Source organism: Thermobia domestica, chromosome 3 (genome assembly GCF_964235325.1).
Source record: "Thermobia domestica chromosome 3, izTheDome1.hap1.1, whole genome shotgun sequence".
In the NCBI taxonomy this organism is placed as follows: domain Eukaryota; kingdom Metazoa; phylum Arthropoda; class Insecta; order Zygentoma; family Lepismatidae; genus Thermobia; species Thermobia domestica.
The window spans coordinates 74,397,496-74,412,614 of record NC_137456.1 but is presented as its reverse complement, the minus strand read 5'-3'; the positions used below and the strand labels follow the sequence as shown (position 1 = coordinate 74,412,614).

The following is a 15,119-nucleotide window of genomic DNA, read 5'->3' as shown; positions in this document are numbered from 1 at the left end:
TATTGCAAAATGTAACCTCGATATCACGGAATAACACCCGGATTATCTGTTCCTTGAATTCCATTCTATTTGAGATAGTTGTCTATTGAAATTTCTACTCATATTGATCCACAAATTTTCAACTGGATTCATGTCGGGTGGGTTTGTAGACCACACGAGTCTCTAAATAGTCATATTCTTGAACCACGTATTAACAATTTTGGCTCGGTGACATGAAGCATTATCGTCCTGGGAAAGGAAGTAGTCCATATCTTCTTCAGAAAAGTCATCTTTAGCTGTTGTAAGAACTTTACGTGCCAGAATTTGAAGATATTTTTGTGCATCAAACGATCCTTCACATATATCCGTCGTTCTGACGTCTTTAACGGTGAACCATGCCCATATCATCACTCAGTAACTGAATATTTGAATCTCTTAAACAAAATCATTGTCAAGTTCCTTGCTTGTTCGTATCCACAACTTCACACCACTATCGTTTCCCACTATTCTAAACTTCTTATCAATGAAGAAAACGACATGCTTTCAGTTGTCATAAGTCCAAGTTGCATATCGACTCACAAAACTACATGTTGAAGTCCTCTGTGTTTTGTCAGTTTCGACTTTCTACGCGGTTTTTTCTTTGTAATATCCTCTTCATACAGTCAAGACAATACAGTTGTACAAGTAACTGCAGTTCCAAGATCATGTCAAACTACAAAAGCGATTTTTTGGGAAATCACTCATTAAATCTGCGGTGCTATTGATTTCATTTAGCAATCTGCTCTGGATGATGCTTTCTTTTTTCTTTCACACTGTTGACGAAGGGACGATTTGTTATGCTGTTTGCACTTGTGAATTACTCTTCCTGCCGTAGAATGATGGATTTTCAGAATTCCATCTATTCCTTTAGAGATTTGCCACAACTCACATTTCTTACCCATCTTATTTGTTTACAGTCCACATGTAGCAACAATATCACACACAAACAACACTGCACAACAAAAATTTTGCCACTTGACACACTGTCCAAACAATGAGAAAGCAAAGAACAATCATAAAATGCTATTTACCTCAGCCTACACATTACAAATGCAATGCAGAATTCTTACTACAATAATTTAAGAGACGCACTCAGTGCCATCTATCGAAAATACTACTGATACACAAACAATTGACAAGCGATGTCCTACACCACAGGTGTCACAGATAACGCAAATGAACTATCCCACTCTTCATTTCCTTCTATTCCTCTTCTAACGGGCTGCAACTATGGTTTTCTGTGTAAGTTAGTTTGAGAATTGAGGTGTCGCTATTTTTTCTTTACAGAGTGTAAATGCAGTCATGACATTTTCAATTATGCTAAATTATGGAAATGAATTAGTCTAGGGAATAATAAATTAAACCAATTAACTTGAATCTTACAGAAGAGAAAATTTCAGAATTAACACTGCATAGTAATCCTTTTATTGTCTAAAATTCTCATACTAATTACTAAATGCTATAGTAAGTTTGTTTTTTCTGTAGTGTTTCAAAGTTTCTATGCCTAAATTTCTCAACTTTATTTTGTTTATTTTTTTATATTTTTTAAGGTTACGTTGAAGGAAAATTGAGTGTGTTAAGTCCAATAATATTTTTAAATGAGATTCAGCAACGTTTAAAGCCCGTCGTTGTCTACTGTCACCATATTCACTTTAAACGTTATGCCTTGACGCAAGACTTATCCCGGCCTATCAACCCAAAAAAAAACTAATTCCATCATTATGAGAAATTTGGTATAAAAATTAATAATTTAGCTAAAATAAGTTTAAAGAAATTCAGATTTGGAACGTAATTAGTTCCCATTCGAGCTATTCCGCCCTTTACTCCAGAGCGTTACATACTATCAAAGCAAAACAGCTTCTATATCTCTTCATTCAGAGAAACTCGTACTCAATTCATTCAAACAGAAAGAACGATGGAGAGAACTGACCAAGTTCACTTCACTTCTGCTACCTTTGGTTCGATGATCGTCCACCACTCTGGACATGAATCAAGCATTCAAAATCGAATTTAGTAGCCAGCATTCATGCTATCTGCTATTCTGAGCTTTCTCTTCGGGCCTCAATTTTACTCTACTTGCAACACAACAAGTAGTTCTGTATTCAGGCTGGAAAACTACAAAGTTACTTCCACTCACTACTAGGGCTGGAAAATTACATTAAGAAATTTTCCTAGTAGGGCAGTTGCAGGGTATAATTGTTCATCTCTCGGAATCACGGCAGTACCGACCAGTCTTGTAAAGTTCGAAAAATTGATCATGTATAGCTAGTCACTCGCCTTTTAGAATTGTTCTGTGAGCCCATAAAATATAGAACCTATATCGGTTTCTAAATGGTGACCTTTTGAACTAGTAATACGGGAATACTCGTTTGGCCTACATCTAAGATGAGATTGAGATAATGATATATATTGCTGGAAGGTCTGTAGGTAAAACGGGAATAGGCCAAACGGGAATGAATCAACCTGCTTGGCTGGGATCAGATAATGAAATAAGATTCTAACTGCGATTAAATTGGTCTTGCACATGCCCCTTTTTTCATCTCGTAGAATATGGGTGGGAAAAGCGTAATAGAAAAACTGTAAGCACAATAGAGTACCGCTAACTTGACATTCCGTATAACTCGACGATATCTTTTCTTTTTAATCGCTATAATCAAGCATAACATTACACTATCTTTGCTATAGTTTATAGTGAGACTGCAATAATTTCTAACATCGCCTATACGGTACATATAGTATTGGTATATTTTAATTATTAGATTATTATTATACAAATGTATGCATATGAATGTCCACATGTTTTCTTGCTGTATTCAAAGATTTGGTACGATACTTATTTTGCCATTTCTGTCTCTTCTTATTTGTGACATTAATTCTTTGATCTGTCCAACGACTTTGGTGACACATTTTGTTCTCGTGGGAATTCGAATGTACCCAATTTGCTTCTCGGTAACAAAGTTGCTTAACAGTCAGGTAGCCCCTGTGAATCACAACTCACATTTCTTTTCATTATTACTAGTCGTTACCAGGCTTGCCTAAAAGTTAATGGCTGTACTAGGTCTATATTGTAGGCTAAACTTTCACATTAGAGTATTATGGAGTAAATTTATTATGAGTTAAAAACAACCCGCTCCTTATTTCGTAAAACTCGACATGTCGTTAACTCGTCATCTCTCAGTTCATTCTAGGTCGAGTTTGTCGGACTCCACTCAGTGGTGTAACTAAGGGCTTGGGGGCCCTCCAGCAGACAGCGTGAAGTGGGGCCCCTTCTCTACGTCTCACTTCACGATTTGGGGGCCCTCTCATGACTTGGGGTATGCGGGGCCCTTATTTACGCTCCTGACTCCACTGTAATAAGACAATAGTGCAATGACGAAAAATTTGAGCAGAGTATGTGGCCCAATAGTTGTCTCTTACAACTTTGATGCAAGCTCTATGTAAATTAAAACCAATGCGCATGAGCAGTGACTAGCACAACGATGAGAAACTGCCTCCAATACAATGCATTTCTCTTCTTTATTCTGCTTTATCAAGCCAAATGAAGTTATTAGAAAATTTGCTTGGATACAGCTTAAGAGAATAGAGCTTCTCAAAGATTGGTACAGGGTGTCCATCTTTTTTACAGCAGAAAAATTCGTACAACGAACTTACTCTTTATAAATTAACAATAAATTAAACATATCACATCTAACTCTATGAAAATAGAATGTAATTAAGAAAATGATTATCCTTACTTGAAGCCGTACTAGTTCACTTTGTCTCTGACTCTTTTTGTAAACCAATCTATCCAGTTTCTTCACTTGCTTCATGACAAGTTGCTGAAGGTGGAAACGAACTTTCTGCAAGAAAGAAAAAAAAAAACGATTAAGATTTAAAGCAAAAAAGACGCTACAAAAATTAAATATTAAAATGTGTATATAATCATAGCTATAGTTCGCTAAGATTGAAAGGGATTGTGCAGACTGCGACAATATTTCTCTGGGAAACCCTAGAAATGCATCACCACCGGGGATCTTTCCTGGGTCTCCCGTACACGTTACACCTCAATGAATCATCTATAGGAGGTTTTTCAAAAGTATTCTACAAATTGTATTAAAAAATTGTGTATTTAGATTTCACAATCTTAAATTAATCTCCTTCAAAGTAGTTGTCACACACTTCTCCCAGCGGTTCTCCGATTGTCGGCAGCAGCGCTGCAACGCCTCTTTTGTGACTGAGTGTAAGTAGTCCATCTTTTCTGCTGACATTATCTATGATATGTTTTTCTGGACTGAAATATCACTCCTCTCAGGGGCATTTTCAGTCAGAAATCAGAAGGAACCATGTAAGGAGAGTAGTGAGCCTAGTAAGCTACGGAAATGCTGTGTCTGACCAAGAAATTTTGAATCTGTTGTTTACACTTGATCCGTGAGATGCTCATATCATCATGAACGCGTGTTTGATGTGGTGGATCACGTAAAATTTGTTATAACAGCGTTGTTCAAGTGCTTATTTTGTCAAAAACGAAACTCTGACTCCTCTTACTTACACCTCCTTAGTCATCGGCAATCTACCTGCGATTAGCCGCTTGTGCAAGGTAGGTGGAAAAAAGAAGAAAAAAACAAGAATGCGCAATGTGATCATCTATATACCAAGGATGTTATAAAATAGAGGATCTGCCCATACAACAAAACCGTGAAGCCATACGTCACAGCTTCGCCACACCTACTCTGCCCAGTCCGTGTCACTAAGATTGGAGCCAACAATCATGGCGGAAGCGAGAGCAGCCAATCAGACGTGCCGGTTTAGACGATGCTCGGTTGTTTTTCGGCTTCATTGAGTTAATAGGATGAAGATACGTACGGGCAGATCCTCTATTTTATAGCATCCTTGCTATATACGCGCATCAAACCACTACTCCCTAATTACATTTGCTTACGCCAAAAAAAAAAAAAAAAGTAATAAAGTCGGATACTTCTTGAATAAACCTCGTATCTACCAACATATATTTTCTGCAAGCTTCGATTAGGGATGCACGATTAAATGGACACTCAAGCGACAGAAACGAATAACAACTAGCTTCAATTTCAATTTTAAAAGAATTCTTCTTCTTTGTGTCTTCCCTGGATGAATATATATTCTCCAGCTCAGCGGTTTCCAACCTTCCTTTTTGTTGGCTGAAGGCACACTTTACTGAATACCCACACTATCGCGATACACTTTTTTAATATATATATCAAGTGTTTGTGTATCAGTAGTAGTTTGGATTACCAAAACTTTTCTTAATATTTATTATGTCTGTATGTTCGGGAGACAAGTAATCCCGAGAACTAATGGATCAATAATCACCAAATTTGATCATAATGTAGATGGTAAAAAATTAGGAAACGAATTCGTATTTTGAACCCGATACTCAAAGCAGAAGGGGTAGAAATGAAGCATTTCCGGTTTTAATGTTGATAACTGTAAGAACAAAAACGGTTATAGATAAAGAAATGCGCTTTTCTGCAATCGACTGAGTGTTCCAAGAATACATTACGTCTTCATCCCTAACTCTCTACTGAAACCGGAAGTGGTTAAAATAAACTACAACTTCCGCTTTCAATGTTGGTCACATAGAACACAAACGACAACAGATAGCGAGAAGCGGTTGTCTGGAATCGATTTTTATCATTTTAAGAATAGGGACTATATTTTCTATTGACCTTCTATTCAAACTGGAAATGGCACAAATCAACCACTTCCGGTTATAATATTGATCGCCACAGAATAGAAACGTTTTAGATAGCAAGAAGCTGTTTTATGTAATTAATTAAGCGACCTAAAAGTAGATTCCATTTCCACTCTAGTCTGTCTACTAAAATCAGTTTTAACGTTGATCGTTATAGAGTGAAAAATGTGACAAATAGCAATAAGCAGTTTTCTACAATCAATTACGCGTTCCAAGAATATATTCCATCCTTACTCTATCTACTAAAACCGGAAGTGGGAGAAATACACCACTTTCGGTTTTAATGTTAATCGCCATAGAGTATAAACGGTAATAGACTCAAAGAAGTTGTTTCTTGCAATCGATTAAATGTCCCAAGAAAACATTTGATTTCCATTCTTAAGAGGCCTTATCACTGCGAAATTAAAATACCGCTAATTTTACAGTAATTATGTGATATCTTCAAATAGATAAAAGATAATCGAAAAGTGGAACAAGACCTCCCTAGGCAGTATTATTTTGCGTGAGATACCATTATCACGACTCATTTATCTGCTTTTGATTTCCAGCCATTTAGAAAATCGGCATTTATTTTCGCGTTTCTAAATAACAGCAAACGAAAAGCTACTAGGTGACTCGTGATATCGGTAACTCATGCAAAATAACATCGTCTAGGGAGGTCTTGATCCACTTTTCGATTATCTTTTATCTATTTGAAGATATCACATAATTACTGTAAAATTAGCGGTATTTTAATTTCGCAGTGATAGAGACTCTTAAGTCTTTATTAAGACGGGAAGTGGTAGAAATCCATTACGACTTCTGGCTTCGATATTGCTATGATGAAAAGTAAAAAGATAGGAATGTGGTTTTAACGTCGATCGTTGTAGATTTAAAAAGATACCAGATAGCGAGAAGGGATTTACTACAATCGATTACGTGTTATAAGAATATGTTCTATCTCCACTTTAATCCATCTCTACTAAAACCGGAAGTGGTATAAGTGCACCACCACTTCCGGTTTCAATAATAATTCACTCAATATCACCGAACTCCTTTACGTGGTGTACATGTGACACCGTTTTACTTGTTATTAGTGAAAGATAAAAGTAGTATCTCTATGTATTACTCAGTATTGTTACTGCAACTAAATTCGTTGATTCGGTCCCGAAAAATCACTTTAACTAATTATTAAACGCTTCGTGATCTTTAAATTTTAAAATTTCGAGACACTTTCTATGGGACTGCGTGAGTACGACACACTAAAATGTGGTGACACATTGATTGGGAACCACTGCTCTAGCTCATGCACATCTGAAGTTTTCAAACTGATGAAATGTCGTACGTATAAACTAACCCTCATCCATATTACATAAATTATAGCAGTTGCAACATTAAAATACACCAAAATGAGATTATTCCGATTTCAGTAGTATATAAAAGACTCAATAGAAAGGGGGAGATTACAACCCATCACCACCTCCGATACGCCACTGCGGTTAGCATTATGAAATCAACTGGAAAATCAGTTATTCCAGCAGTAATTTGTTTTGAGGTATAGTTACCTCAGGTCCAAGGTGTTGAAGACCCAGTTGAAGCTCTCTATAGTCCTGGAGAACATTATGCATACGATGTACGTCGCTATTCTGTGAGCTGTTTATTTCTCTTCGCATGACATCAATTTCTTTTCTGAGGCTTTGAATGCGTTCATATCTGCTACGGCGAAGTTTATTAGTATTCTCTCGAGTTAATTTAAAATGCTTCTCTGAAAAATAGAAGGAAAATATGTTGATAAATGAAATAGCATTTAAAATTCCATTATTATATGCTTACGTCACTTATAAAATGTGTATTACATAGGTCTATACAGGTTGATAATAAACTGTAATGAGAAATTTTAAGAGATGGTTTCTTACATCAAAATAAGAAAATAATAATAATAATAATAATAGCGAACGAAGTAGCTCAAGTGGTAGAGCATTGGCTTCGCATTCGGGAGGTCGTGGGTTCGATTCCCGCTGCCGACCATCCTGACTGGGGTTTTCCTCAGTCCTACCAGGCAAATGCCGGGATGGTACCTAATAAACAGGCCCTGGCCGATACCTTCCCAAATCCTTTCCATTGTTATTGTTGTTGTTAGATATCCAGTGTTAAATGGCCTCCGAGCTGTATCTGGTGATTGTTAAATAAATAAATAAATAAATAAATAATAATAATAAAAGTTCATGTGGAGAAAACTGCATCGTTTCGGAGCTACGACCGTCGAAAGCATGCAAAAACACATTGTAGCAGGCGTTATTCCAAACAAAATGGATGACGTAGCTGAAGTTTCTGAAATTTCCGATTTCCTGCCAACGCATTACGTGTTCACTACTGCCAAGCAGGGCCGGATTAAGACTCTCAGAGGCCCTGAGCACCTGAAACATGTTGGTGCTCCTATATAACTATATGTAATTCCAAATATAAACAGTAATAAAACATAAAATAAAGTTGTATTTATCCAAGTAAAACAAAACTCAGAGCAAGATGGAAAATAATGTTAATTTTTGTATACTTCAACTTTATTTGTATAGGGTTATTCAAAAAGCACACCGGTTTTGTTACATTAAATTATGAGCTTTATTTTTTGAAAACACACCAGCCAAATTCATAAATATGTTCATCACACATTCCAATTTCAGGTATGGGTGAATGACGTCGGGCATATGACTTCCTCTACTGCGCTGCCATGCAATAACTCTGTTCGCGAAATTTGCTATGACTACCTAACAGGTTTCCACTTGATTTCGCCGATGACCCGTCGAATTTCCTCCTTTAATTCACGGCTGGAACGGGGTTTATTGACACACGCCAATGATTTAAGAGTACTCCAAAGAGAAGTCACAAGGAGTTAAGTCGCATGACCTCAGGAACGAAATAATTACGAAATAATATTGCCTAGGGCGATCTTGTTCCACATTTTAATTATCTTTTATCTATCTGAAGATATCAGATAATTACTGTAAAATTAGCGGTATTTTAATTTCGCAGTGATAAGGCCTCTTAAACGAGTTCTCGAAAGAAAAAGAAATGAGTCTGTATTAGACACAAGAATGCCGTAGGGATAGCGAATACCGGACTTCGCGCAGAAGAGCAAGGGTTGTCCATATGAGGACGCAGCATGTATGTTAGCTACTCGACAAATACTCAAGAATTGGTGTAATTAGGGCTTATTGCATCACGGCAAGCACTAAAGGCGTGGGAACAGACGCACTTCCAAAGAATAGTTGCAACTAGGTGCAGAACATTAATTGCGAACAGGCCAGTAGCCAGCCCAACAATGTAGTGATGGTGGTAGAAGTTAGAGGGGGCGACCCAACCATATTGTAGTTCATCACCACATTATAGTTCATTTGCAAGCCTGATGTGAAAATTTTAGGGGGGCAGTAAAAATTTAGGGGGGCGGCGACCCACCCTATCCCCCCGTGGATACGAGTCTGATTGCGAACGTCAATTAGGTGTAGAGCACCCCCATAGCTAGAGGCACCCAGTAACAGAAAAAAAAATGAAATGAAATCTTTCAGTTTTACGTCCCACGGTTATGCCGGTTAGGCTAAAGGAGACAGTGATGATGAGAGATGAGTGAAATGGTGGAATGATGAAGGTGGGAGGAAACGGGAGAACCCCGAAAAAACCCACGAGCACGGTGTTTGTCCACCACAAAGTTCACTTGGCGGGGGCTGGGATCGAACCCGGGACCCCAAGCACCAGAGGTGAACGCTCTACCACTGAGCCACCGCGCCCCCCGCACCCAGTAACAGAGACGACTCTAGAGGGAGGTAAGAATGGCGGGTGTCCCCGGTAAAATTGTCCGTCCCTCGACTGCCCTAGACGCGGTGTATTGTGTTGTACGTCAAGTAATATAGAACTATTACTTGCAGTGTACAAAAAATAGCAGCACTCTCAAATGTTTCTACCCCCCCCCCCCCCCAAGAAATTAAAACTGGTGTAATTACTAGCCAGGAGATTTAATCATTCCTGTGACTTTCTTCAATCCTTACTAAAACTCTTCTGCTTGTTTAGATAAATATACTGTATATTATTTATTCAGAAAAAAATAAGCAGTCAAGAACGTAATATGAAAAGAATGAACAGCTCTATTCAATGGCATTGTTAGCTTTTAAATATTGGGAGGAGAGTATGCTATGCAAGTTTTATTTATTTATTTATTTATTTTAAATTGTATCATACAACCATCGAACTATTCCTTTCGCACAGTGCTCCAGATATTACCATAATAGTCTTGGAGCAAATAAAAGAAAGTTAAAACACACATATATATTTTTAAATCAATACAATTGTCTCGATTGATAGATGCTTTCACAATTGTTAAAAGGTGAAAATAAAAACAGCAAACATTCTTTCTGCTTTGAAAAGTTTCGCTTATAAAACCGCAAACACAGTTTCGCGCGGCTTTCGCTTTCGGAAAGAGCTTTTGCAGTTTCCGTTTGGAAATCCGCTTGTGTGGTTTCGGTTTTGAAAACCGCTTTTGCGGTTTTCGGTTTTCAGAAAACGGGTTTTTCACAAACCGAAAACCGCAAATGCCTCAAAAATTCGACAGCACTAGTGGCAAGTTTCGAGGGGCGACAATATGTCATAACTACATTTAAAACAAATATTTCTTGTTGGAAACAAACTTCATGATGATGGTAGCTAAATTTATTTGAATACTACATCCATAAATCATGTTTAGATCGCATTAGTTTAAGATCACGTGGACAGTGCTAAAGCAAATTATCAAACAAATTCCAGTATGAATTGCTTGATTGTTGTCAAATACAAGAACTCAATTCTGGAATAGTAGCTAACACCAGTTCCATTTAGTTTGTTAGCACAGTTTTGATACGGAAACTAGTCTTGTCTTTGTCACAAATAAGAGATGAAGGTGGAAACATTTTTTTTTATAAAAAAATTAACAGATGTAGAAGGAAAATCAAGAAATAGACAAAAGAGCTAGTTGCATTGGAATTGCAAATTGATATACTGAGATTGAAGCTCGATATTAAATTTTATAAAAAAGGATTACCATCTTTCCTATGCAGATGTGTTTCATTTATCTTTCACTAATATAATAGATTATTATTTAAAGAACCCGGGTTCGATTCCCGGCAGGAGCTCATGCGGTTCGGATTCCACGTTAATCAGTAGGTCCACGTCTCATATAGCCTCGCTGCTGAAAGGGACGCTAAACTAAAATCAACTCAACAACTATTATTTAAACAAAAACAGGCAACGAGATTGTATTTGTAGTGTTTAGGCCTTTCTAAGTGCAAGTGTGCTTTCCATCCCCTTCGTTGTTCATGATGGAGTAGAATACTTAAAATCATGGCTTTTAAGATTTGTTCTTTCTGGAGAAAACGGACGGGAAATGATGCCATTGCACAGCAGGGGCGTCATTTAGGGGGGGGGCAGGGAGGGGCATTTGCCCCCCCTGAGTTTGAGATGTATATAGATTTTATCAATAGAATAATAGTAAATCAGTGAAAAACGCGAAATTTTACTTATATCAAGGGGTCTTGCCCCTCCCAAGCAAAATCTGAAATGACGCTCAGGGCAGCAAATTACCTAGGGCCGGCCCTGTTCACAGGTGAGCTGCATTCTATGATAACAGCGAGCAATGTGATTTGTATTTGCGGTAGAGAACTGAAGAAAAATTAATAAACAAGCATAAAATGGCAAATATGACCAAAGACAAAATGACATTTTGTCACACCTGCTGGTCTTTATTACTGACTTACTTCTGAATTTGCCCTTCAGGATCTTTTTTTTTTTCTTCTTCTTGAACTAAGATTTAATGAGTTTGATTCTGAAGCATTATGAAAAATTGTCTATCGTACACAGGGACGTATGCAGGAATTTATTTCGGGAGGGGTATGAAGCGTTTTGAGGGGGTCCAAATACAATTTTAGGCCAAATTGTATGAAAATTTCTAAAATTACCCCTAAAAGTAGACTACATTTACAAAAAAGTCGGAATTTCGGTGGGGGGGTCCGGACCTCCAGGACCCATCCCTTGCGTACGCCCCTGATCGTACATGAATAAAAGTCCACATTTAACAATTCACTTACCGTTTACATGAAGCAGGCTCTTATATTGGTCAATCCTCTCCTTCAAGCTTCGTATCTCCTCAGCGAGAGCCTTCTGCTTAGCAGTACTGCTCATGTTGAAATAAGGGAGAAAAACCGCTTTTTAAACAGAAACTACTCAAACACTTTCTTAATCTAATGGTCACTTCTAAAATATAATAATTATACTTCAGCAGCTATTAATTAAAATCATGCACTACTAACTTATTTCAGGCTAAAACTATGAATGATTGGAAAAGTATCGTAGCAACGTTTGCAAATAAAAATAAATGTCTATTGTTACTGACAGAGTCGTTCCGGGGTCATACAGTGTGTGGATACCCTACTATCCATATTGATATATTATATTTAATATAAATTATAAGATTTTGAAAATTAAGTTAGTTATTTACTAAAGTAGAACAAACAAGCAAGATCATTAAATAAGAAAGAAAAAAATAGTTCTTTATAGAATATTTATCGAATGTACTCCAAGACACTGTTTTATTTCTTTCGGAGTATAAGCTTACTGTTGGGAGCAAGTGTCCCTCAGCCCCTGCAATAGCGCTACTGATCACTTCAGGTGGTTCCGGTTATGTATCGTACATGCGTGGTTCACCATTTCGCGTCTTCTGCATCCATTTTCCTCATGTCAGTCTGTCCACATCAGTACCCTCCATTGAGAAATTCCTTGCGCCGCGTCCCTACTGCTCTGCTTCTGACACCAATGTGTCATTCAGGCATTACTTTCTCCAAACTGTTTGGGACCGCTTGCTGTAGCACTTTTTCTTTGTCCACAATGAAGTGTCATACCATTTTCAGCCAATGGGGGTTCACACGACGGGGGTTGCTATTAAAAATTTTGTTGTTACCCCTATAACCTCCTTGAGCCCCCCTCATGGGAGATTCTCGTTATCAGCATAATGTTGTCTTTATGTCCCTTGTAGGTTACAAAAAGTTTCATGTTTCTATCTGCCTCGGTTTCTTCAGAAAACGGGCCTTAGTGTTATTCGTGGAACGCACTATATATATATATATATATATATATATATAGTGTTTTATTACATATATAATTGTATATATATATAATAAATATATATGTAATTATATATATAATTGTGTTTTAATATTTTAAAAAGTAAAGTTTAAGACTTCCATTCAAGACAAGGCAATTAGGTCCACAAGCAATGTTAAAGCTCTTAAGGGAAATCAACATTGGTAAAAATTAAATTTTACTTTAATCGCTACAAGCTGAGGATAAAATACGTAGTAACTTTAAGGGAAGAGAGTAGAATTTGCTCTTATTTATATTTTAAATAACACTTGCGGGACACTGTTGCTTTTGCTTAAAAACGAGACATTTAGATGTGTCGTTGGACAATAATAATAATAATTATTCTTAGCAGTGGCGAAGCGTGCTGTAAAAAACTGGGTAGACAGACAAACACACACATTAAATATATGTAGGGTATTTGCTTTTTACTTCTATTTTTAGTTCTGATATTTCGTACTGTATAAAGGATGTTGATATACACTAATCACTATTAAAAGTAAGATGACCCCTGATAATTCATAAATATAGTATTAAGGTTTGAGTTTTCAATATTCTTTGCAATAAATATTTACTTTGTTCCTTTAAGTATAAAATTTTATAATTAATGAAATTTGGTTTATAGTATTTATTTTTCCGAACTATAGATTTCTGAATTGTACCACATTTGCTAGAAATGGTGCATTATTTCCCCATACCCTCTTTAGGGATAATCATTTCTAAATGCCTTAGAAATGAGCTGTAAAGTATATAAAAAAAAAAACTATAGAAGTAAAACACCTTACAACACCTAATACAAAATAGGACCTACATTACCTAATACCTTACAGACTTGTAAATGAGCTCCATACCCTGTTGTTCATTTCGGCGAAAATATTAATAGCTCTTTCTTTGGATTCAGGTATCCTACAAAGCTTCCACACCAAGTTCATTATTGTAAGTGTCCGTAATTCAGGAAGTGTTCATAATTTGTCACGCTGTTCGTTAAGTAAGTTTTCACTCTTTTTGAAAACGTTGAGTGCCCTGAAAAGTTGAAGTTGATGGAATGCTCAATACCATACTTAGCAGCTTTGTTGTCTATCTGATATACGCTTTTAAACTCATTACTGAGAATATATTTAAAGTATTTGGGAAGAGAAATCTGTTGGTTACTATCGGAACATAAGTTAATAAGTTCATTCTTAAGCTGATCTGAGCAAAAAGTGTTAGGAAAGGTGGATATCAAGTCATTCAGTTTGTCGTATAGAAGAATTTGATATATACTAAATTTTCTATAACTTATTAGTTCTACAATGACCAGATTTTTGTATTTTTCAAATCGTTCATCTGCACAATTATTGAGTGAAGAATCTATATATATAAAAGAGAACGCACAAAATCCTTTGTCCGCTCATCACGCTAATACGGCTGAACCGATTTCTTTCATTTTTGGGGGGTTGTTAGGATTTGGACCCTAGATGGTTTTTATCATATCACTTTAATTTTCAATTACCAGTGTCTTGAGATAATTGACCAATCAGGTGTCAATACGTACAAAAAATCCTTTGTCCGCTCATCACGCTAATACGGCTGAACCGATTTCTTTCATTTTTGGGGGGTTGTTAGGATGTGGACCCTAGATGTTTTTTATCATATCACTTTAATTTTTAATTACCAGTGTCTTGAGATAATTGACCATTCAGGTGTCCATACGTACAAATCCTTTGTTATTAGTTCATCATAGGTATAAAAATAAACGTATTTATATGCAACCCGCATGACCCTGTGACTCGGCGGGTTAACATAACTGACAGGCGCTATAAATCACTTGAAAGCGAAAAAGTAAAAATTATCTAAGTAACAAAGTTTATTGCGTTCCGGGATGACCGCAGCGAAGCGGGGCGGGTTGGGGTGACCGCAGCGAAGCGGGGCGGGTTAACATAAATGACAGGCGATATAATGTTAACATTAGTGCAATCTTCTATGGTTTTTATCATATCACTTGAAAGCGAAAAAGTAAAAATTATCTAAGTAACAAAGTTTATTGCGTTCCGGGGTGACCGCAGCGAAGCGGGGTGAACGCTGCTAGTCTAATATAAATAAAATTGAGTTTGTTTGTGTGTTTGTCTTTCTGTACGTGTGCGGCCTGGGGATCAGACGAGTGGACCGAGTTACCAAAATTTGGTCACGGGTACCTTGGTCTAGGCCCCAGACCAAGACTAAGCGTTTTTTTAAAATTCAAACCAGATGGTCTCAAGGGGGAGGGCCGTTTACCGGG

General features: G+C 37.0%; 1 protein-coding gene across 1 annotated transcript in view; it reads right to left on the bottom strand.

The window, feature by feature from the left end:
• Positions 1-12,072, bottom strand: part of LOC145680517 (uncharacterized) — a 49,574-nt gene extending 37,502 nt beyond the window's left edge. The window contains exons 1-3 of the mRNA XM_081751120.1: positions 11,815-12,072; positions 7,273-7,472; positions 3,753-3,857 (exon numbers count right to left, since the gene is read on the bottom strand). Of these exons, the coding sequence (XP_081607246.1) occupies positions 3,753-3,857; positions 7,273-7,472; positions 11,815-11,908 (399 nt within the window). The 5' untranslated portion in view covers positions 11,909-12,072. The remainder of the gene's footprint in view (positions 1-3,752; positions 3,858-7,272; positions 7,473-11,814) is intronic.
• Between the last annotated feature and the right edge of the window lie 3,047 nt (positions 12,073-15,119).